The sequence below is a fragment of the Dasypus novemcinctus genome, chromosome 8 (genome assembly GCF_030445035.2).
Source record: "Dasypus novemcinctus isolate mDasNov1 chromosome 8, mDasNov1.1.hap2, whole genome shotgun sequence".
Classification (NCBI taxonomy): domain Eukaryota; kingdom Metazoa; phylum Chordata; class Mammalia; order Cingulata; family Dasypodidae; genus Dasypus; species Dasypus novemcinctus.
In genome coordinates this window covers 92,086,828-92,109,619 of record NC_080680.1, presented here as the reverse complement: position 1 = coordinate 92,109,619, position 22,792 = coordinate 92,086,828, and the positions used below count along the sequence as shown (strand labels likewise).

Genomic DNA, 22,792 nt, shown 5'->3' with positions numbered 1-22,792 from the left:
GCTCATGACTGTTTAAAAAAGATGACTCATAGGAAAAAATTTTCTTTAGGTCCTTCAAATCGCTCCAATTCAGTGTCTTCTCTAGACCTGGAAGGAGAATCTGTATCAGAACTTGGAGCAGGACCTTCTGGAAGTAATGGAGTTGAAGCTCTACAGCTGTTAGAGCATGAACAAGGTAAAGTGAAGTTGAACACAACTGGTCAAGTACCAAAGGATTTACCTGATTATAAAATAAACAGTGTGCTTGCATTTAAGTTGACTGTGTTCAGTAAGAGAATAAATTTAAAGTTGTTTGTATAATGACCATTAAACTTGCATTCTTTATAGTCCCATCAGTTCTTAAAAATGTGTGTAATTGGTAAGTACATAGAATAATTAACATGAATTAATTTAAATTTTATAATATTTATAATTTAAGGGGTGCAGCAGTAAATATTCTGGTCTCAGAGAAGCTACGTGGGGGAAGAAAGGATACAAATAATTATAAGTATAAAAATATACTCTGGCACTTTCGAGTGAGAGATATATAAGGTTGAAAGTATAGGGACAAGCTTATTGGGAAAAAGTGGTGGCTAGCATTAACTAGCAGAAGTTTGCGGGAGGTCATTCTTAGTGAAGGAATAGTGTAAACCAAATCAAAGAGGTGGCAAATCTTAGAACTTATTCAGGAAATACCAAGTAAGGGAATATGGAGAGGTAAGGTTCAAAAATAGGTGGATTCCTGTTGTAGAGAGAAGGAAGTCTGTACTCTAGTAGCAAGCTGGAAGCCTTTGAAAGATTTTGGTAAATGAGGATGAGATGGTGAGAGTGATAGCCTCCTGTGCTTTAGGAGGATTAATTTTAAAAAGTTCTTTGAATTTGTTTATTAAAATACATGGGGGGCCTTCAAGGAATGTTGAGAGCATGGCACATGTCTGGTCTCTCTACCTTCCCCACTCCTGTCTCCTGGAGCTCAGCTAAGGGCTATCAGACATGGGGCTTGTCTCTTACCAGGCCTCCTCTCAGCTGCTTCGCTTTCTTCCCAGTTTCAGCTGCAAGCTGTTAGGCAAATGTCTAACCTCTCCCTGGGGCTTCAGCTGCTTGAACCTCTCCTTTCTGTCCCACGGCAGGATCAAAAGTGGCAGAGCTCTCTTTTTCCATGTGTCTCCATTTTTTTTATCAGGCCCAGCAAAAGGGCAGATCCAATCTCACCTGAGTCACACTTCACTGAGGTAGTCCAATTGAAAAAAGGTCTCATGCTCACAGGAGTGGACCAGCCCATAAGCATAATCTTTCTCTTTTTGGCATTCATAAAATAATTTAAAACTGCTAAAGTGGCTCAAACAATAACATGTATTTTTGCTCTCCAGTCGCTGGGTTACCTGGGTGGTTCTTACGATTTCTTCTGGGCTCACTCATATTATCTCTTTCTAGTCACCAGTGGTTGGGTAGGGAGTTCTGCTGATCTTGGCCAGGGTCAGTTGGTCAGTGAGGGACTGGGAATTGGTTACCTAGAATGACCTTGGCTTTGTTCTTTATTATCCCTTATCCTCCAGCAACCTAGTCTAGGCTTGTTTTCATAGGAGAGGCAAAGGTGTGTGTGAGCGAGAGAGAGAACAGAAGTTAACAAGGCTTCATGGCGCCTAGGGTCACAACTGGCACACTTCCTCCTTACCAAGTTGACCAGAGAAAGTCACAGGCCAGTGCAGACTCAAAAAGAGGAGAAATCTTGATGGGAGGATCCTTCAGAGTCACACTGCAAGGGACCTGTATATAAGGAGACTATTGATTGCATTGATGACCCCAATTATTTTACCATACAGGAGAGTATATATGTTGTGCTTATTTCAGAGAGGATTAGAGGATATATTGTGAGGGGTAATTCATTGTGTCCATACAGTGTTAATGATAAAATATGTAACTTGAAATTAAAAACAAAAAATTCTTTAAAGTTGATTAAAAAGATATAGCTGTGATAGTATTTTATAGTGCTTAATTTTATTTTTGATAGCCACAACACAGGATAATCTTGATGATAAACTAAGGAAGTTTGAAATTCGTGACATGATGGGACTAACAGATGATAGGGACATATCAGAAACAGTGAGTGAGACCTGGAGTACAGATGTCTTGGGAAGTGACTTTGACCCTAATATTGATGAAGATCGCTTGCAAGAAATTGCAGGTAACTGCTCTTTAATATCCTCTGAAGATTGGTGTTCAGATATTTATATATCCATTTACTCTTCCTGGGGTGACGCTTCAGTTCTCTGACAAACATGGTATATTAACACTAACTGGAAAACTGTGGTAACTCACAAGGCATTTTTGTGCTTTTTCTCCTTTTAAACTTAAATATAGGTAGGATTTTCCCTTTCTATCTTTATACCCTGCCGCATAAATGAGCAAAACCAATCTTTGAATTAACTGTGGCCAAGTTTTGTTTGCAAGGCATCGTGTATGTTTTTTGTCTGTGATTAATATGCTTACCTTAAAATGAAACATCTTACAGATTATAGTGATAATATCTTTTGAATAATGATACTGAAGTTCTCTAAAAAATTAATTCAACTCTGAAAGGATTAATACAGTTATGAAAGATAACTTGTTTTTTTTTTCCCTTTGTGTATGTGTCAAGTTTATTGAGGTATAATTTACAAACATTATAATTCACTCTTTTTAGGGTACTGTTCTATGAGTTCTGACAGATTCGTTTAGTCTTGTAACCACCATCTTCATTTTTCTTTTTAAATCATGGAAAATTTCAAATAAATACCAGAGAGAATAGTATAATGAATCCCATGTTCCCAACATGCAGCTTCAACAGTTATCTACACGTGGCCAGTTTTGTTTCATCTGTACTCCCACTCACTATTCCTTCCTCTCTTTGCCCGCATTATGTTTAGGCAAGTTCGAGACATCTTATTTGTAAACATTTCATGATGTATTAAAAAGTGTAAGGGCTTACTCTTTGAGGTAAATTTATTTATCAGAGGTTCGGTCTCTTATTGTAACTTTTACCGGCAACTTCTTTCATGCTCTAAAGTAGAATTGTTCTTTTATTAGATCAGAAAGTCAGAAGTAGTGGGGCATTCTCAGCTTGGGTATTTTTTTTTTTTTTAAGATTTATTTTATTCATTTCTCTCCCCTTACCTCCTGCGCCCCGCCCCGGTTGTCTGTTCTCTGTATCCATTTGCTGCGTGTTCTTTTTGTCCGCTTCTGTGGTTGTCAGCGGCATGGGAATCTGTGTCTCTTTATTACATCATCTTGCTGTGTTAGCTCTCCATGTGTGCGGCGCCATTTCTAGGCAGGCTGAAATTTCTTTCGCACTGGGCGGCTCTCCTTACGGGGCGCACACCTTGCGCATGGGGCTCCCCGATGTGGGGGAAACTCCTGCATGGCAGGGCACTCCTTGCTCGCATCAGCTCTGCATATAGGCCAGCTCCACATGGGTCAAGGAGGCCCTGGGTTTGAACTGCGGACCTCCCATGTGGCAGATGGACGCCCTATCCACTGGGCCAAGTCCGCTTCCCTAGTATTTTTTTAAACAAAGGAGTATGATACTGTTTAATCCTTTCTTTTAAGTCCTGTAAATACACTTCTTGATTGATTTTCCATTACTTTGTTCCAGATGCCAAAGTAGTATTTTTCCTGGTAGTAAACTATATTTGAGCAATAAGTAGCATTTAGTTATTAAATGAATGCTTTCAAGGAGCTGTTGTATTTTATTGCAAATACAATTTGTGGCTCTGGATGTGACTAATGTGCCTGAAGAAAGTGTATTTGACCAGTATAATTTTCTGCCTTTAAATCTCTTTGACCATCTTTAAGCTCTCTTTGGGATTATAAATTTCACGTAGATATTAAGGACACCTGTAAAATATGCTGAACTATCAAGGTGAAAACTAGTTGAAGTTTCTTGACCTAGTGATGTGTGTTTTTTCTATGAGAGTCAAAGCTGAACAGTAGGAAAGTGGTGAAAAGGAGGTTTTCTCATTGTGACCAAAGTGGGGAATTTGTGTTTTTAGTTGTTATTGATTGAAATTATTCTTGTTCTTTCTTATAGGTAGAGAAATTTTGTTAGCTTAGTATGGCCTCTCTTCTTTGAGAGACTCCTTTCCATTATGGTCTTTGTTAACCTTTTGCTCCCCTCCGGTTATACAGGTGCAGCAGCAGAGAACATGTTAGGCAGTTTGCTGTGCCTGCCAGGTTCAGGATCAGTGCTTCTTGACCCTTGCACTGGTTCTACTATATCAGAGACAACTAGCGAAGCTTGGAGTGTAGAGGTATTGCCAAGTGACTCTGGTTAGTATGCTCTTATTTGTTTGCTTTTTCATTTGCACAGAGGTTTTAAATGTAAGATATCCTAATTTTATCTACATTTTGTCAAGTATACATTTGACAAGTGTGAGGCAATCTTACTTTGTTAAGAATTACAAATGAAAATTAGTTTAGATTTTCTTAATAGAAAAAAGCAGTGTTTGATGACATAGGCTAAGATGACAGGTGCCTTCTGACTCTGTTCAGTTATTTTGGAAGCATTTGTTAACTTATCAGGGTTCCATGTGGAATATTGAGTTCAAAATCTCCTACTCACTCGTCACAGGATAGAAATAATAGCACAGTGGCTGGATACCAAGTAAGCATTTTAGAGTTATTATCCCAAGGGAGATAATAACATTTGACTAATGTATTTTTAAAATATATTGAAATTGAGACTCTGGAGTCCTGAGAATTCTTTTATGCAGGATTATTATAAATGTATATACAGTGTTTTTTATTTTCTCTTTATATTATATTTCTACTTTTTTTTTCTTTTAATTATGAGAGCAGGTCTTAACCTTGAACTACATGTCAGCTACCAGAATGCAAATATAAAGCAAATATAAATATAAAGTAAATGTTTATCTGTATTATGTTCTCTCTGCTTTACTAGGCTCAAAACCAATTAAGTGATACTGTTATATATTTTATAATGTTAAAGCATTCTGGAGGTAGTGGGACTAGCCACCATTTTATTGAGTGTCCATAAGAGTATTTTTTAGGAAGCAATTTATTTAATACTGAGCTATGTTGTATACTCTTGTCCAGTTTACCTGTTAACCAGCAGCATAATCTGTGAGATAAGTAATCTAGAAGCAGCGTTCATCTGTGCACAACAAATTACTGGCTTGTATTGGGTTGGAAATTATACCCTTGACTTCTTTAACACTTGATCTAATTTTTGCTAACTGACCCAGATTTAGAAATCTATTTACACTGATTTCATTCTTGCCTTGGTAACTTTCTTCATCTGGGTCATAAAAGCTGAGTCTATGGCATGATAGTAGAATCAATAATGTGACAGTTAATACCTTCTATTTAGAGGCCCCAGACCTAAAGCAGGAGGAGCGTCTACAGGAACTGGAGAGCTGTTCTGGACTGGGTAGCACATCTGATGATACCGATGTCAGGGAGGTCAGTTCCCGCCCCAGCACACCAGGCCTCAGTGTTGTGTCGGGTATGTCTGTCTTGTTTTAAGGAATAAGGATTTGAAAGTGTGCAGCTCCTAACCCCCATTTATAAAATTAATACAGAGGGAGGTATATTTTACTTAAGATCTGAACAATTTTCAGGAAACATAGATATTTTTATGGAACCTTAAATCTATGAGAACTTAATGCATGGCTTTCTAGAATCTGTTCAAATAATTAACAGTCTCTGTGTGTTCCCTCTGCCATTATTTTTCTATTCTTGGTAGACTCTGCTACTGTTCTTAGATATCATATAATAATTCTGGTTAAATTGTGAAAATCCATGGTAAATATGTCTACCCTATAGTAGGATAAAGGATATAATACTAAACATCAGTTTACGAAGGGAACATACAAAATTTGAGAATGTTAAAGTATCTCCAAACTTCATATATTCTTTGTGTGATAATTTTGTTCTTCTTGCTATTTATTTTTACTGTTGTTTTTTTTTAAAGGCATAAGTGCAACTTCTGAAGATATTCCCAATAAAATTGAAGATCTGAGATCTGAGTGCAGCTCTGATTTTGGGGGTAAAGATTCTGTCACTAGTCCAGACATGGATGAAGTAACACATGGTAAGAAGGGCGGATGAGAATGACTTTTTAAAGTGATCACATCCAAATGAAACTGACACTCTTAGACACTGCTGGTGTTAATAGCATTTGGTATAGAATTTTGGGGACATAATTGGCAATATGTATCTAAGGCCTTAAATGTTCTCAACCTAAATTTGGCCCAGATAGTCCACTTCTAGGACTCAATCATAAGGAAACATTTCCATGTATGGAGAAAGCCTTACGTGCAAAAATATTCTTAATAACATTTACATTGGCAAAAAATTGAAAACAACCTAAGAATTAAAAAATAGAACGCTTCAGTGAATTTTGGTATAACTACCTATATTAGTTTCCTAAGGCTACCGTAACAAACTGAGTGGCTTAAAACAACAGAAATTTATTCTCTAATAGTTCTGTTGACTAGAAGTCCAAAGTCAAGGTATTGACAAGGCATGCTTTGAAGGCTCTAGGAAAAAATTCTTCGCCTTTTTTACTTGATAATGATTGTTGGCAATTTGGGGCATTCTTTGGCTTGTGGCAGCAGAACTCCATTCTCTGCTTTCACCTTCACATGGTCTTCCTTGAGTATCTGTGTATCTCTAAATTTCTCTCTCCTTATAAGGACTCTAGTCATTCAGTTTAGGGCCCACCATAATCCAGTATGACCTCATCTTAACTTTTTTTTTTTTTTTTTAAAGATTTATTTATTTCTCTCCCCTTCCCTCCCCAGTTGTCTATTCTCTGTGTCCATTTTGCGACCTGTTCTTCTTTGTCCGCTTCTGTTGTTGTCAGCGGCACTGGGAATATGTTTCTTTTTGTCGCGTCATCTTGCTGTGTCAGTTCTCCATGTGTGCGGCACCATTCCTGGGCAGGCTGCACTTTCTTTCACACTGGGCGGCTCTCCTTACAGGGTGCACTCCTTGTGCACATCAGCACTGCATGTGGGCCAGCTCTACACAGGTCAAGGAGGCCCGGGGTTTGAACCACGGACCTCCCATGTGGTAGACGGATGCCCTATCCACTGGGCCAAGTCCTCTTCCCCATCTTAACTTGATTATATCTGCAGGGACTGTATTTCCACATAAGGTTATAGTCATAGGTATTGGAAATTAAGACTTCAGTATATCTTTTGTGGGGACATAATTCAACCACTTATTAGAAATTATGCAGTCATATTTTAAATGCTTTAAATGGTATGAAATAACAGGGAAATAACTAGAGCATAATATTGCTTGGTAAAATTATTTTATAGAATTTTATATACAAGATAAAATGTTTAAAAAAAGCTTATGTATAGGAAAAAACTGGGAAGAAATACTAAAATGCTAACAGCGTTTTTTATATTGGGTTCTGGATTTTGAGGTACCTTTTCTTTTTTTTTTCATTTTTGTTTGTTCTAAACCAGGGTTTCTCAACCTTGACACTATTGATATTTTGTACCAGGTAAGTCACCAAATAATTCTTTGTTGTGTGGGATGTCCTGCGCATTATAGGATGCTTTGCAGCATCCCTGGCCTCTACCAGTAGCAACCTCTCCCCCTGACCCTAGTTGTGTTAACCAAAAGCCTCTTCAGATAATTACCAAATATACCATTGAAGGGCAAAATTCCCTCAATTGAGAACATTGTTCTAAACTAGCAGTTTTCAAAGTGTGGTCCATGGTCCATTGAGGGTCCTCAAGGCCCTTTCAGAGGGGGCTGTGAGATCATAACTCTTCATAATAATACTAAAGAGGTTATTGGCCTTTTTCACTATGTTAACACTTGCATTGAGGCTACACAAGCAAAGGTGGGTTAGACTGATAACTTATGCCATAGCAAAAATCAAGGCAGTGGCACCAAATTATGTACTAGTAGTTGTATTCTTCACCACCATGCACTCACGTTAAAAAAAGAAAACAAAAGTTTTACTTTTGAATGTCTTTGATGAAACAGTAAAAATTATTAACTTAATTACATCTCAGTCCTTGAGTACACATCCTTTTAATAATCTGTGAAGAAATGGGCAGTAACCCTAAAGTATTTTTGCTATATTCTGAAAGATGATGAAATTTTCTCAGGGAAAAACACTTGTAGATTTGTTGTGTTGTGATGTAGCTAGCCTTTTGTTTTTGTTTTCACAGAATACATTGTCTTTTCCTTGACAGGACTGACAAACTACAGTTATTCAGACTTGGTTATTTGGCATACATTTTCTTGAAAGTGAACAAAGTGAGCCTGTCCATTTAAAGAAAATGGAGTAGAATTTGTTGGCAATGATAAAATTCAAGCTCTCACGTAAAATTAGAATTTTGCAAAATGTCATGAGCCTGACAGCTTCTATTATCTAATCCTTTTTCTGATGAGATTGGTGGTGATATTACAAATGTGATTTAAAAAAAAAATATTGTGTAATGAAAGGTGTTAAATGTTTGAGGGATCGTCATATTTCAGTGAACCAATATTTTCTGTGTAATTAATGCATGATATTTACCAAATCATGCAATGGTAAAAGATCCATTCACAGTTCAATGTAGACCAATTAATTTTAATACAGAGGGAAATGAATGTGGCTCAATCAGTTGGGCTCCCATCTGCCATATGGGAGGCCCTGGGTTCAGTTCCTGGGGCCTCCTTGTCAAGGCAAGCTGGCTTGTGCCCATGGAGAGCTGATGGCCCGCACCCACAGAGAGCTGATGCAGCAAGATGACGCAACAAAGGGAGAAAAGCAGGCACAAAAGAATGTGCAGTGAATGCACATACAGAGTACACAGCAAGCAAGCAGGGGGGCGGGATAAATAAATCTTAAAAAAAATTTTTTTTTAATACAGAGTACCAAAGTTCACTGATGTGGTTTCAGATTCCACATTGTAGCAAACTTTTAAAAAACTACTCCTTGTCAAGGTTTGGTATAGTATCAAAGAACACCTATAATTATCTGAAAAGGCTATTAAAATATCATCCCTTTTCCAGCTACATGTATGTGTGAGGCCAGATTTTCTTTCCATACTTAAACATATTTCAACAGATGAGTGTAAAAGCAGATATGACAGTCCAGCTGTGTTCTATTAAGCCATACATTTAGAAATTTGCAAAAAATTTAAATTAGTGCCACTCTGCTCTTTACTTTTTGGTTTGAAAAGTATAGCTAATTTTCATTTTAAAATGTTATTTGTTATTTAATTGACTTATTATTATATTAATAAGTAATATTTATGTTTTTTTTTCAGTTTTAATTTCTAATATGATAAATATTAATACAATCAACATAAAGGTTTTTAGGGATCCTCAATAATTTTTAATAGTCTAAAGTTGTCCTGAGACCAAAATTTTGAGAACTGCCATACTAAACTATCTTTCATAATGATACACTACTTCCATAATTTTCAAAAAGGAAGTTAATGCGGGAAGCAGATGTTGCTCAAGTGATAGGGCTTCCACCTACCGTATAAGAGGACCCAGGTTCGATCCCTGGAGCCTCTTGGCAAAAAAGAAGAAAAGGTAGTATGCCCGCATGGTGAGCCAGTGCCCACATGGTGAGCCAGTGCCCGCACAAGTGAGTCATGCAGCAAGATGATGACACAACAAAAGAGAGACAAAGGGGAGAGTCAAGGTGAAGCACAGCAGAGACCAGGAACTGAGGTGGTGCAATTGTTAGGAAAATTTTCTACACATCAGAGGTCCCTAGGATCGAATCCCAGTGAATCCTAGAGGAGAAAAAATGAAAAGAGAAGACAAAAAGAGAAACAGATACAGAAGATCACACAGTGAATAGACACAGACAGCAAAAATAGCAGGGTGGGAGGAAGGGAAGGGGAATAAATTAAATCTTTTTTAAAAAAGGAAGTAAATATATAAAATAAGGGAAAAAATTAAGTGTAATGGTGTTGTCATTCATTAACAAAAAGATAATTTTAGACTAAAAATGTTTAAATAAGAATTTCTTTTATATACAGTTTATCCTCATTAGTCATTGATTCCATATTTTTAAATTTTTTTCTTGCTAAACTTTACTTGTAATCCCAAAATCAATACTCATGGTACTTTTACTGTGATATGCAAACATGCATGGAGTGGTGAAAAATTTGAGTTGCCCTATGCACACATGCTGGCTGAGATTAAACAGGCTGATGCTCAGCCTTCTTGTTCAAGCTCTTATACTGAAAACAAGGGTCCTTTTCATGGTGTATTTAGTGCCATGCTTTTTGTATCTTTCTGCTTTTTGTTGGTAATTTCACTTTTTAAAATGACCTCCAACCATAGTATGAAAATGCTGTCTAGTGTTTCTAAGTGCAAGAAGGTTGTGATGTGCTTTACCGAGAGAATAAGTGCGCTAGATAAACTGTTCACATATGAGTTACAGTAATGTTGGGCATCAGTTCAATGTTAATGAACCAGCAGTAGGTATTAAATAAGGGCTCTTTATTTTTATTTATTTATTTTTTTGAAGTACCAGGGCCAGGGACTGAACCTGGGACCTCTTATGTGGGAAGTCAGTGATCAACCACTGAGCCACATCGTCTTTCCTGAGATGTTTTTTTTCATTTGTTTTCCTTGTTTTTTTTTTCCTCAGGAGGCACTGGGAACTGAACTCAGGACCTCCTATGTGGGAGATGGGATATAGAAGTTTAATATAGTTCATGAATTCTAAAAATAGATATTGGATTATGTTTGTATAATGATCTGTGCCTGGGTGTGATTAAATTATGATTAGAGCTTTGGGCCACGTTGGTAGGATGTTGATTCCCTGCCCCTTGGTGGGCGGGGACTCACAGATAAAAGACATGACAAAAGAAGAGAGTTCAAGTTTTGATGTTGGAGTTTTGATGCTGGAGTCCTGTGCTCGAACTCTGTGAAATAAGCACAAAGGAGCTTGGTTGTGAGGAAAGAGAGCAAGCCCTGGGAAGAGAGGAACTCTGAGCCTGGAGAAAAGCAAGCCCTAGGAAGAGAAGAACTCAGGAAGCCTGAACTCTGGCAGACATCGGCAGCCATCTTTCTCCAACACATGGCAAAAGACTTTGATGAGGGGAGTTAACTTATGCTTTATGGCCTGATAACTGTAAGCTTACCCCAAATAAATAACCTTTATAAAAACCAACTGATTTCTGGTATTTTGCATCAGCACCCCTTTGGCTGACTAATACACAATTTGTTACTGGAGAGTGGGGAAGTGCTTTTGCAATTACCAAAATGCTGGAATGGTTTTATAAATGGATAAGGGGTATTTTTTGGAGGATTTGTGAGATGCTTGATAGAAAAGGCCAAGATTACTTTGCAGAGACTGTTGGTGTGGATATGGATGCTAAAGAGACTTTTTATGATGCCTTAGTAAATGATGAAAGTTATTGGAAACTGGAGGAAAGGCGATCCATGTTTTAAAGTTGCAGAGAACTTAGCAAGATTAACTCCTGGTATTTTATGAAAGGCAGAATTTGAAAGTGGCGAGCCTGGGCATTTAGCTGAAGAACTTTCCAAAGTAAACCCAAAGAATATGGGTTGGCTTATCCTTGCAGCTTATAGCAAAACGCTAGATGAGAGAAATACGCTGAGGATTGAACTGTTGGGCACAAAGAAAACAGAAACTGAGTGTGGAAATTCCAAGCCTCTGGCAGTCAAGCTCCCAGAAGATAGTGCCCCATTTGAAAACTTAACTAAACTTGGCACTTAAAATCAGGATCAAAGATGCAGCTATCTAGGAAAGAACTTGTGGAAAATCTTCGTGTCTGATGGCTCGGACCCCTGCTTCTTGGATGCTTAGCCAACAAGCTTTTTGAGAGAGCTGTATGAACAAAACCACTGTCATCTTGGACTAAAAGGGATGTGGAAAGTAGAGACTGAAAAGGAAACCACTTTAAGAGGAAAACCATGGGAGCTGAGATCTGGAATTAAGACATCTTCTTGGGCCAAGAGGAACCCCGCCCATGTATACAGAGGGTGAGTTTGCCCCAGCATTTGAAGAATGTAGATGCTCCCACCCGATGTTCAGGGAGAGTTTTGTCTCCCCAGGGTACAGGGAGGGTGGAGCACATTCCTCAAGGATTAGGGCGGTTAAGGTCAGCACCCCATAGCTCTGAGAGGGGTGCGCCTGTCCACCATGGATTAAGCAAGGCCAGGTGGTCAACTTGTTGCTCTGAGAGGGTTGGGCCTGTGTACCAAAGGTTAGGGAGGATGTTGCCTTCACCTCACTGAACTAGGGGCGTTAAGTCTCTAACCCAAAGATTGGGTAAGATGTGGCAATCACCCCAATGCTCTTCGAGGGTGAGGTCTAGAGCTTGGTCGATACTCATATGCTTGATGAGGGTGAGATCAAGAAAATGGCCGTTGGGCAAACCTGTGGAAAGGATGGGTTCCCATAAGGCACCAAGGAGAAGAAATCATCCTCTTAAGAATGACTCTCAGACTTTGACATCTAATGAAGCATGTCCTGCAGATGTACTGAAATGTAGAGGACTATGACTCATGTTTCCCTCCCAGTTTCTCCTTATTGTAATGAAAATGTTTATCCTTTGTCCATATATGTATTGGAAGCTGATAAATTGTTTCATAAGTTTCAGAGTTTTATAGCAGATGGTACTTTGCCCCAAGACAAACTATTTCTTTAAATTGATATATGATTTAGTACTTGCATTGTTACTGATATAAGGTTTTTTGAATACTGCAATATCTTTTTGGAATTCAGAGGGTGGAGTGTAGCAGTTTGATATGGTTCATGAATTACAAAAGTAGATATTGGATTATGTTTGTAAACTGGTATGTACCTGGGAGTGATTAAATTATGATTAGGGCTTTGATTGGGCCACGTCAGTAGGGTGTTGAATCCCTGCCCCTTGGTGGGTGGGGACTCACAGATAAAAGAAATGACAAAAGAAGAGAGTTTGAGTTTCGATGTTGGAATTTTGATGCTGCAGTCTTAAACTGGAGCCCTGGGAAGAAGGCACACAGAGGAGCTTGGTTGTGAGGAAAGAGAAACAAGCCCTGGGAAGAGAGGAACTCTGAGTCCAGAGAGAAACAAGCCCCTGGAAGAGAAGAACTCAGGAAGCCCGAACCCTGGCAGATATCGGCAGCCATCTTTCTCCAACACATGGCAAAAGACTTTGATGAGGGGAGTTAACTTATGCTTTATTGCCTGGTAACTGTAAGCTTCTACCCCAAATAAATAACCTTTTTAAAAACCAACCGATTTCTGTTCATTTGCATCAGTACCCATTTGGCTGACTAATACATGGGAACTCAACCATTTGAGTCACACCCACTCCCTAAATAAGGGGTTTAAACAGAAGCACACACACAACAAAATTATGTCTTAATCAGCAGATGATAATGTGACCACAGCTCTCAGGAACCTCACCTCTCTTTTCCCTATAAGCAGTGGTTCACTGTTCACTAATACTGAGTTTGCAGTGACTTTATAGAGCATAAAAATGCAGATAATGAGCATCAGCTGTATTTGAAAGTTTCAGCTTCTGGTTATTTATTTATTTAAAAGATTTATTCCATTTATTTATTTCTCCCCACTCCCTGGTTGTTTGCATTTGCTGTGTCTGTTTGTTGTGTGCTGGTCTTTTTTTTTAGGAGGAGGCACAGGAATCCAAACCTAGGACTTCCCTTGTGGTAGGCGGGAGCTCAGTTGCTTGAGCCACATCCACTTCCCTCCATATTTATTTTAATATTCCTGGTTATTTAGACATATACTTGAAGAGGTCATTATCTTTTAGTCTGTTCTAAAAATATTGTACTTTGATAGTTAATATATTACATCAGGAAACAAAGTATTATTTTTGTTACAGGTTTTTAAGTCATTTGCTGAGAGTAATATTAGTATTTCAGAGTTTCCCCCTTTTTATTTATTCTCCTTCTGTAGAAAGTATTGCCTCTGTTTTTATAGATGGGTATGGTGAGTCTCAGAAAAGTTGTGACTTTTCTGAAGATATTGATAGGTCAGGTCTTCTGGCCCTGTGTTATCTGCAATAATCATAATACACTTTGGTCATTAAAAGTAACAGAATTGGGAAGCGGATTTGGCCCAATGGATAGGGCGTCCGCCTACCACATAGGAGGTCCAAGGTTCAAACCCAGGGCCTCCTGACCTGTGTGATGAGCTGGCCCTCGCGCAGTGCTGATGCTCACAAGGAGTGCTGTGCCATGCAGGGGTGTCCCCCACGTAGAGGAGCCCCGTGTGCAAGGAGTGTGCCACGTAAGGAGAGCCGCCCAGTGTGAAAAATGTGCAGCCTGCCCAGGAATGGCGCTGCACACATGGAGAGCTGACGCAGCAAGATGACGCAACAAAGAGACACAGATTCTGGGTGCCGCTGACAAGAATACAAATGGACACAGAAGAACACAAAACAAATGGACACAGAGAGCAGACAACTGGGCAGGGGGGTGCGGGGAAGGGGAGAGAAATAAAAAAGAAAAAGTAATAGGATATATACAGCTGCTATAGAAAACAGTTTGGTGGTTCTTCAGAAAGCTGAACATAGAATTACCCATTGTGACCCAGCTTTCTCACTTCTAGATACATACCCCCAAAGAATTTTTTTTTTTTTAATTTATTTTTATTTCTCTCCCCCTCTGTTGTCTGCTCTCTGTGTCCATTTGCTGTGTGTTCTTCTGTGTCCGCTTGTATTATCCGGCAGCACCGGGAAGCTGTGTGTCTTTTTTGTTGTGTCATCTTGCTGTGTCAGCTCTCCGTGTGTGCAGTGACACTCCTGGGCAGGCTGTGCTTTTTTTCACGTGGGGCAGCTGTCCTTGTGAGATTCACCCCTTGTGCATGGGGCTCCCCTATGTGGAGGCACCCATGCATGGCAGGGTATTCCTTGCATGCAGCAGTACTGCACATGGGCCAGCTCGCCACATGGGCCCGAAGACCCTGGGTATCAAACCCTGGGCCCTCCATTTGGTAGATGGATGCTCTGTCAATTGAGCCACGTTCACTTCCCACCCCCAAAGAATTGAAAGCAGGATTTTGAACAGATATTTGCATACCAGTGTTCCTAGCAACATTATTCACAATAGCCAAAATGTGGAAGCAACTCAAGTGTACATCGCCAGATGTTTGGATAAACAATGTTGTATATTCATGCAATGTAATATTATTCAGCCATAAAAAGGAACAAATTTCAGATATATGCTATATAACATGGATGAACCTTGAAGACATGTTCAGTGAAGTCAACCATACACAAAAGGACAAGTATTATATGGTTTCACTTTTGTGAAATACCTGGATAAGCAAATCCATAGAGACAGGAAGTAGATTACAGATTACCAATGGATGTGGGGTAGGAGTAGAGGGGAGGGTGGGGGGAGTTGTTGCTTAATGAGTACATAGTTTATGTTTGTAGTGCTGAAAAGTTTTGTTAATGGATAGTGGTAATGGGGACACAATATTGCGAATGAAATTGATATTGAATAGTTCACACATAAATGGCTAAAATAGGAAATTTTGTGTTGTATATATGTTATCACAATAAAAATAAAAGTAATAGATGTTGATAACTAGAGTGCTTAAATGTAATTCAAATCCATGCATGCAGATAAAAAGCATAAAATGAATTTGAAGTAATCAGGTTTTGGTATTAGATTCTTTTTATCTGTTAAGCTTTTCAAGTTCTAATGGTCAAAAAGGAAAGCTGCCAAGGAATGCTAGGACCCCATGAGTTTTGACTTGGTCTTATAGTTTGACCTTCTGTTTCAGGTGCCCACCAGCTGACCTCTCCTCCTTCTCAGTCAGAGTCCTTACTTGCCATGTTTGATCCACTGTCTTCACATGAAGGTACATTAATGAAATGAACTTTTTGACTCTTATCTTGGACATAATAGAGCAACACCTTCTGTTAATGCCTTTGTGAAATTAATTGTGTATTAGTTACAAACTTTTTTCTGTGTTCAGGGGCTTCTGCTGTGGTAAGGCCAAAGGTTCATTATGCTAGGCCATCACATCCACCACCCGATCCCCCAATCCTGGAAGGAGCTGTGGGAGGAAATGAAGCCAGGTTGCCAAGCTTTGGTTCACATGTTTTAACTCCAGCCGAAATGGAGGCATTTAAGCAAAGGCATTCTTACCCTGAGAGATTAGTTCGCAGCAGGAGCTCCGATATAGTATCTTCTGTCCGGCGACCCATGAGTGACCCCAGCTGGAACCGTCGTCCAGGAAATGAAGAGCGAGAACTCCCTCCTGCCACAGCCATTGGTGCTACTTCTTTGGTGGCTGCACCCCACTCATCATCTTCATCTCCGAGTAAGGACTCCTCAAGAGGAGAGGTATGGGACACAGGCCATGTAGAAGAATTTGTTGATTGTGGTTGCCTTTAGTGTTCTATCCACCTGGTTCTCTTGATATCTGAAAGTAACATAGAATGTATAAAGGTAGAATTAAAGATGGCCCATAGTCAGGATAGAAGATGGATTTGTCATTCTAGTATGTCCACAGTCTCAACTCACAAGAAACCTCTATAATTTTGGTTTTGTAGTAATAGTATTTTGCATTTTTTGACACTTTTAACTCTTCTCCCTCTGAGATGATTAAATGAGGTATTATTTGGAATTTTGAAAGAATCACAAAGTTACAAAAAAGTTGGAAGTACAATACAAAGACCTTTTGTTTACCTGAATCTTTTGAGAGTAAATTGCCAACTTTACCCTCCATCTCCTCTGAATACTTCACAGAAAGTTTCTGTCAACCAGGACATTCTCTAGTGCAACCATCAAAATCAGGAAATTAACAATGATATGTTACTGTCATCTAATTCTGACTTATCACAGAAGAATCCTGATGATGTGTTACATTAGTTGTTCTGTCTTTTTAGTCTCTTTCAATCTATAACAGTTCATCAGTTTTTTCCTTGACTTTCATGACCCTGACACTTTAAAATATTACCCGTCAGTTATTTTTTAGAATGTCCTTCAGTTTTGGTTTGTTTGATGTTTTCTCATGATTACATTCAGGCTATTTGTCTTTGTGGGAGTATCACTAACCTGCATTCTTTCCATTACATCCTATCAGGTAGCTCACAATTTTAATTTGTTCATTACTTTGATGTTTATCTGGATCACTTGATGAGGGTGGTATTTGCCAGGTTTTGCCAGTGTAAAGTGTTTGTTTTCCCTTTATAATAAGTATTTTGTGGGAAAGTACTTTGAAGTTATGTAAACATCCTGTTCTTCCTAAAAATTTTGATTTATCTACTTAGTAATTTGTATCTGTGGTTTCTTTTCTGTTTTAGTCATTGAAGTTTTTTTACCATCATTTATTTTGAAGCCAAATTGTCCCAGTTTGGCTGGTGGGGAGCCCCTGTAAGCTGGTTCCTGGGTTGTTTTTCTTCGTTTTTGTTTTTTTGAGGTACCGGGGATTGAATTAAGGACTTCATACCTGGGAAGCAGGTGCCCAACCACTGAGCTACAGTGCTCCCCAGTGAGAGTTGGCTCTTTTGTTTGTTCATTTTTAGGAGGTACTAGGGATCGAACCTGGGACATTATACATAGAAAGCAGGTGCTCAGCCAGTTGAGCTACATCTGCTCCCCTCCTGGGTTCTTTTGACATGTCTCCATCATTCTTTTAGCATTTCTTTGCTATCTGGCATATTCTGTGTTATCTTGTACTTTGTTGTCTGCCCTCACTCTGGAACCAGCCATTTCTCCAAGGAGTCCTTGTTCCTTTTGGTAGAAAACAGTTTTTAGAAATCAAGAATTGGGTAACATGTGTGTCTATTGCTGTTGGGATGTTGCTGCTCCCCTGAACCTCTTGGTGGATAGATCATGGGAATATGTGTGTACACATTTAAATTTGTATTTATTTCTATATCTATGTAAATATATCTTTAGAACCATGAACTCATACTGATTTATCCAATTCCATTCCAGCAACACAGAGTTCATTTTATCTTTCTCCCTTTCTATATTTGCAACTCCCTTCTCTAACAGTGAGTTGTTTTCATTTTTCTTTATGTATTTACTTATTTGGTCACTATAGATAATCAGTTTCTCATTGCCACTGCTAACCCCTCCCTGGTACAGATACTCCCATCTTTCTGCTTGGGGTCTGACATCCCATTCACATGGATGCCCTTAGAGAAGGTATTTTGAATCCCAGTTTTGTAGATGAAAAAAAAATAGAAATTAAGAGTTTTGCCCAAGGTCACGTGATAGGCTAGAAAAGGAAATTACCATCCAGGCCCTTTGACACATTGGTCTTAATAATAACTCAGTGTAATTAGTGATTAGAACATGAACTTTGGAGTTGGTTAGATCTGGGTTTGAGTCCAGCTGTGCTACATATAGGCCATACCCTGTAACTTTAGGGAAGATAGGAAGATAACTTTTTTTTAGCCTCATATTTCTCACCTTACAGTTTAATGATAGTAACTACCTCCTAAGGCTACAGGGAGGATTGAATGAGATAATAGATATCCTTATACTCAGCATTTGGCATTCAGTATATACTTGGTTTTATTATTATTATTATTATATTTGGTTTTATTATTATTATACTACTGCTGCCATCTCTGCTACCCCTTTAGAGTTTATTTTATTTGCATTCAATCAGTATGATTATTGAATGCCTACTCTGTGCTAGGCTCTGTATAAACTTTGGGTTTACTAATAATGAGGTAGTGCCTGCCCTCAAGGAGATCTCAGTCTGGTGCTTCAAAGGTATACTTTCATATTCCAGGAGTTGTCTACATGGCAATAAGAGCAATTTTACTTTAAGGCAAACAAGAATGGATTTTGTATTTCACAAACTTACTGAAATCCTTTTCAGAGTAATTTATCCTGCTGCCCAACTCCAAATAAAGCATCAAACTTTTTCTACAGACTGAAGAGCGCAAAGATAGCGATGATGAGAAATCAGACAGGAACAGACCTTGGTGGAGAAAGCGTTTTGTTTCGGCTATGCCTAAAGGTAATGTTCTAAAAATAATAGAATGCTGTATTAACAAGAAGCAAAGCCCCCAAATCTCTTTCAGAGAGTCAGTATCTCTGAAACTTGCTGGACCTAAACTTCTAGTTGCTTTTAGGATATATAAAATGGACAGTAATGCAGAGCTTTAGAAATGACAGTTCTTGTTCTTTGTAAGAAGTGGTAGTGGTTTCATAAATGGAAATTGTACAGGTGTCACATCACAGTTGTTTAAATATGTACCATTTAAGTTAAACATATAGGTCTTTTGACATTATTACTATTACTTATTATAGGAAAAGGGATATTATTGTAATTAAACATTGAAAATTCATCCTTTACATTCCTGGATAAATTTAAGGTTTTTATGTTTTTATACGCTAAGTATTAGTGTTTATTTTTGAAGGTAGGTGTATAAATTGTTTGCTTTCTTTGCGGGGGGGGGTGTGTGTGTGAATAGCCTGGCATCATACCAATAGATAATGATACTTGAGTTGGCGAAAGCATCTCTCTCTGAGGGGAGAGATCATTCAAGACTAAAGCTAGGGACTTCTTCCCAAGGCCCCTTCTCAGCACTGTGGCACTCGGGCTGAGGAGAGCTGCTTTCATACCATACCTCAAGCCAACTTGATGAGGAAGAGAGAATGATGCTCCAAGTTTTGAATGTGTTGTTTTTGTGCAGAGGTTAAGAGGTAATGGTTTTGATTTAGTCCCAATGGATTCCCCTTAAATCATTTTTCCTTACGGCAGATGACTCCAAAGAGATTCTGAAAGCTACGTTAAGAATCTTCAGTGCTGGTTTTAAAATGATTATCAGTTGACACCCAGGATTTCTTAGCTTTTAAGCCTTTCAGCCTCTTTTCATATAGAAATGTTGGCCCACCAGTAACTCCAAAATGACTGCTGTCTTCCAAGTAGCACAGTATGTTATATGTCACACTACTGACTTTATTTAATTTCCAGCTCCTATACCATTTAGAAAGAAAGAAAAACAAGAAAAAGACAAAGATGATCTGGGGCCTGACAGATTCTCAACACTCACAGGTTTGTAGACCCATGGGCTTCCTGGCTCCTTCATTCCCAGAGCACATATTTCATAACACTTTTCTTGGGTGCCATAAGTGTTGCCTTTTTAGAAGAGTGTGTTTGTGTGTGTACAAGGGGGAGTATGTTCTTCATGGCGCTGTGGTTTCCAATTGGCTATTCCTGCAGACTGCCACCGCCATCATCACCCTCATTATCATAACCTCTGTTTATGATGAGGCCCCTGATGCTGAGCCTCCATACATACTGTAACTTGACATCTGGTAGGATGATGATACATAATGCCTTTTAGGAAAGTCTGTGGTGATGGTTTTAGTGCTATCCATGCCTTATCTTTGTAATATTGAATAGTTTTCTCTAATCTTGATCTTAGACTCCCAAATTTATTTTAATCTATAGTTCTTGGTTATTCAGGATCACAGAGAAATGCTGTTTTACCTAATTTCCTTTTTTGGTGATAAAGTGTTTATTCAAACAATATCATAAATGCCAACCATTATAATGAAAGTTTTATAAGCTTTTACCTTTTTTTTCAGCTTGAACCATTTTAACATTGCCATCTGACCAAAGGAAAGTACAACTAGGGGTTGGGTTCTTACCTTATTCAGCGTTTGTATTTCTACAGCTTCTTTTTCGGCACATTATGAATGAGTGCCCTAAAAGGAAAGGTAGTAGTATAATGACTCAACCTTGAGTTTAATGGCTGCGTACCATTTCCAGTGGCTATAAAGCACTTCTCAACTCTTTTTTTTTTACCTCAGTTTTAAATTATATTATCTTACTAAGTTAGGGAAATTTTTAAGAAAAAATGGCAGAGGTTTCAAAAGAACACCCTCCTCTAAGAGTTCAGCATAGTATAGGTACAATCCCATTTTAATACATATTATTCTATTGTCTGATTCTATATATTTAGTTATATTTCCATGTCCTAGCATACATCCCTGCTTTATTTGATATGATGACTTCCCTGGAATAAAGAGTTTAAAACAGCAGGGAGATGTGCTTACAGGCCATGGTCTCTTGCTGAGAGGAGTCAATCTTATCGTAGTAAGTCAGCAAAAATGTGTTGACTATCTGACTCATGCCAGGCATTGTGCTAAGTGTTGGGAGTATTAAGTTAAACAACACATGACCCCTTGTCTCTAGGAACTTGCAGTTTGATTGGGAAGAGTTGGAAAAATATTGTCATTTTGCAAGGTATTTACATATCCTTGCCATATTACTAGTGTTAGAATAATACAAGGTTTACAAAGTAAAATATTTTTAGTGAAATTTCTTTTAAAATGTTTAATAACTTTGGAAAGATTATATATTATTTTTTACTGTGTCTGGGTAATACATTCTTCTTGGTGCTAAGATTAGAAGCCCTAACTTGTGTAAATTTTTTTCATTAGTTTTCTTAGTGTATGGTCCAAGCAATATACCTTGCTTGTACTGGAACAGAAATTTCTACCCTGACTAATGCTTGACCATTTAAAAAATTATCATTAAATCAATTTTAAAATGTTACTAAAAGAAATTTCTTAAGAGTCTGTTTATAAGCCCACCACCCTAATGACTTTCCTTCTCTTCCAATCTTTTTCCATTTTTCATGGCTTTTTCATGATTAAATCAGAGTATGTATGTAACTTTGTTTTTTTTTTTTTACCATGTTATTTCATAAACCCTCTACCTATTTCTACTAGACATGGTTTTTTTAAAATCATTTTTATTGGGTATAAAATCTATCATATGATAGATTTGTTGTAGATGTTACTACAACAAATATTCTCGTACTATTGGAAATACAAGTTTCCAATTTTCTTACTGTGAAAATACTGCTCACAGCTTTGTATATATAGCATTTTTGTTTGTTTATTTTGATTATTTTCCTGGGATAAAATTTTTAAGGGTGGTATTAATAGAAATAAAGGGAATAAACAACATTTTGGCTTTTACTATATTTAGCCAAATTGTCCTGTCCCTTTTTCAGAGCAGTCATCAGCCCTCATAACCAATAGCCAAAAATTACTCTCCTTCCAAAACAAGACTCTGTAATAATAAAGGTTTTATCAGTTTACTTTTTTAAAATGATTAAATTTTATTAGGAATGACTTATGCAGCCAAATATAGTAGAAAGCTAAATTTACTTTGGAAATCTCCACTCTCTACAGTTTATCATTTTACTGAGAGAAGAATACCAAGTATTTGTCTACTTGGCTCACTTCTGTCCCAGGAGTTTGTGTGTGACAATGAAACTTTATTTTGTCCCATAGATCTATAGCAATTTTTTGCTTTGACAACCAACTTAATTAATGACAATTTTTAGACCCCAGGAAAACATTTTGATGTGAACAGTACTGCATTTGTGATTGTGATAAGTTTTTCTCTTTGCATCCCAGGTATAATTCCATCACTCCCCAAGAAAGTCTAGATTATCTTGGAGTGCCTTTGATACCATTGTATGCACAAAGTACTCTATTCCAGCTGCTGCACTGTCATTGTGAGATTTAGTGAGATAGAATATGAATGTCTGTAGTTTTCAAATGTGGTATATAGAGAGAAATTATGAAAGAAGAATATATGAACTTTTTATTATTAAAAAGAACGTAATTCTAAGGTTTGAGTACTTTTACCTCTTTTTTTCCTCCTTCAGCATGGAGATGTCTGAATAAATGAAGTCTGCATATAAAAATGCTTTGTTGAAAGTTCTGTTAGCATGAATCACTAATAACAGTAATTTGGGTGTAAGCACTTTAGAAAACCCATCATCCACTTGGTCTGCATTGAACTTTGATGACACTATCATGCAGAATTCTGGTGATGGTGAGAAAGTAGAGCTAC

The 22,792-nt window shown here is 38.0% G+C and overlaps 1 protein-coding gene across 8 annotated transcripts in view; it reads left to right on the top strand.

Moving 5' to 3' along the window:
- Positions 1 to 22,792, top strand: part of GAPVD1 (GTPase activating protein and VPS9 domains 1) — a 110,484-nt gene that overhangs the window by 71,763 nt on the left and 15,929 nt on the right. For 4 of the 8 annotated variants that reach the window (XM_012527129.4, XM_012527131.3, XM_012527133.3 and 1 more), the window contains 9 exons: positions 50 to 175; positions 1,991 to 2,164; positions 4,144 to 4,284; positions 5,345 to 5,479; positions 5,948 to 6,067; positions 15,725 to 15,802; positions 15,920 to 16,290; positions 18,841 to 18,928; positions 19,889 to 19,969. In XM_012527129.4, coding sequence (XP_012382583.1) covers positions 50 to 175; positions 1,991 to 2,164; positions 4,144 to 4,284; positions 5,345 to 5,479; positions 5,948 to 6,067; positions 15,725 to 15,802; positions 15,920 to 16,290; positions 18,841 to 18,928; positions 19,889 to 19,969 — 1,314 coding nt within the window. The remainder of the gene's footprint in view (positions 1 to 49; positions 176 to 1,990; positions 2,165 to 4,143; positions 4,285 to 5,344; positions 5,480 to 5,947; positions 6,068 to 15,724; positions 15,803 to 15,919; positions 16,291 to 18,840; positions 18,929 to 19,888; positions 19,970 to 22,792) is intronic. The other 4 variants (XM_012527132.4, XM_012527134.4, XM_012527135.4 and 1 more) reach the window with 1 other exon arrangement.